Below are 2,073 nucleotides of genomic sequence, written 5' to 3'. Positions count from 1 at the left end.
CTCACTTCTGTCAATACCTATTCATATTTTTACTTAGCTAGTATTCTGCTATCAAAGCTGGAAAACCTAGGATGTTGGAAAACCTAGCATACTTGATAGTAACAACTTCTGTGTGGGCTTAGCAGAGTGAGCTACAGTCACATGGGCTTTGGAGAAGCATCTTGACTCCATCCTCTTAGTTATGCACTTCTGATAATTGGCTTCAGGAGAATACCTTCACAGTTCCAAGCATCACTCCTTCCTAGATTCTAGGATACAATGTTTGGTCTTTTGCCCAAAGAATTTGAGGCCCGGGAGGAGGTGGTGAAGTATATTGGTGTTTCATAAAATTGATGGTAGTAGGTGCTTACTGACTTCCCAATGTACATGCTTGCTCTTTGAATATTATGACACAGTCTTTGTTTTCATAGTTAGACCTGGGCTCTGGAGGACTAAAGACCAGCTGAGATTCTCTCTTTCAGATATTCTCCTATCGGTACACAGTTCTCAGAGGAAAATGAGCTTCAGCAATCACTCCACGGTGACTGAATTTCTCCTGTTGGGGTTAACTGAGGAGCCCACGCTCCAGCTGCCCCTTTTTTGTCTCTTCTTGGTGATTTACATGGTCACTTTGGTGGGAAATCTTGGCATGATTGCAGTCATCAAGCTGAATTCTGAACTTCATACCCCCATGTACTATTTTCTCAGTAGTTTGTCCCTTTTAGATTTCTGCTACTCTTCTGTGGTTACCCCTAAAATGCTGTTGGGGTTTTTAAGCAGGGATAAAGGTATCTCTTATTCAAACTGTATGGCACAGCTGTTCTTTTTCTGTATTTTTGTCATTTCTGAATGCTACATGTTGGCAGCCATGGCCTATGATCGTTATGTGGCCATCTGCAGTCCACTGCTCTATGCTGCCATCATGTCCCCTCGGCTCTGTTCTCTACTGGTGGCTGCTGTGTTGTCAGTGGGCTTCGTTGATGCTGTGATTCATGGGGGCTGTATATTAAGGTTATCTTTCTGCAAATCCAACATCATTAAACATTATTTCTGTGACATTGTTCCCCTCATTCAACTCTCCTGCTCCAGCACTTACATTGATGAGCTTTTGATTTTTGTCATTGGTGGATTTAACATGGTAGCCACCAGTCTGACAATAATCACATCATATGGCTTTATCCTGTCCAGCATCCTCCGTATCCACTCTAAAGAGGGCAGGTCCAAAGCCTTCAGCACCTGCAGCTCCCACCTGACAGCTGTTCTTATATTTTATGGGTCTCTCATGTCCATGTACCTGAAACCTGCTTCCAACAGTTCACTCATCCAAGAGAAAGTGACCTCAGTGTTTTATACCACAGTGATTCCCATGTTAAATCCACTGATATACAGTCTGAGGAACAAGGAGGTAAAAAATGCACTGGTGAAGCTGGTAAGAAGGAAAATCTCTTCATAACAAATGTGCTTTTAACTGACATGTATTTATGTGTTCCTAATCATGTTTATGTGCAAATGTTTATACCGTGACTCCTTTAAAAGCAATCTGAGCTGAACTGAGGTTATCTGTCACAGTATTGCAAATATTCAGATTACTGAATTATACAAGCATAAGATTTACATAGTGTAATATAGTAAGTATGAAAGCAAGCAGTAGTCTATATTTTAAATTTAAAGTTTCATATCACTGCCAGAATAAAACATTTTTAACCCTTGTTTTCCCAAATCTAATCCAAAGAGGGGAAAAACACAGGGCACTCATAATCATTTAAAGAAAACAAAACCAAACAAAATTTACAGTGTGATAGAATTCACCAAAAAAAAAAAAAAAAAATGTATAACAAACCTGGAGGAAATTTTCTTGTGTGTTTACTTTAGAGGGTTCACTAAAATCCAACACACTATTTAAGTGCAAATCTAAGATAAAGGCTTAGCAAAGAATCAGTAAGAATACTCAACATCTGGTCATCTGGGCAGAAGACAGCATATCCAGACTAGGAAATATTTAAGTCTTATAAAAATATCACGTTTTCCTCCCCTCATCTTGACCAGTATGTGTGCAATACTTTACTTACTTCTTTGTTTGGTTTCTGTGAGATG

The 2,073-nt window shown here is 39.4% G+C and overlaps 1 protein-coding gene across 1 annotated transcript; it reads left to right on the top strand.

Annotated features, from left to right (window-relative positions):
* The first annotated feature begins 496 nt into the window (after positions 1 to 496).
* Positions 497 to 1,432, top strand: LOC127231444 (olfactory receptor 8D4). The gene has a single exon (XM_051196991.1). The coding sequence runs from the start codon at positions 497 to 499 to the stop codon at positions 1,430 to 1,432; it is 936 nt and encodes a 311-aa protein (XP_051052948.1).
* The last annotated feature ends 641 nt before the right edge of the window (positions 1,433 to 2,073 follow it).

The sequence above is a fragment of the Phodopus roborovskii genome, unplaced genomic scaffold (assembly GCF_943737965.1).
Source record: "Phodopus roborovskii unplaced genomic scaffold, PHOROB, whole genome shotgun sequence".
Classification (NCBI taxonomy): Eukaryota; Metazoa; Chordata; class Mammalia; order Rodentia; family Cricetidae; genus Phodopus; species Phodopus roborovskii.
Note: the sequence above shows the minus strand (reverse complement) of the source record. Positions and strands in the feature narration are given on the sequence as shown.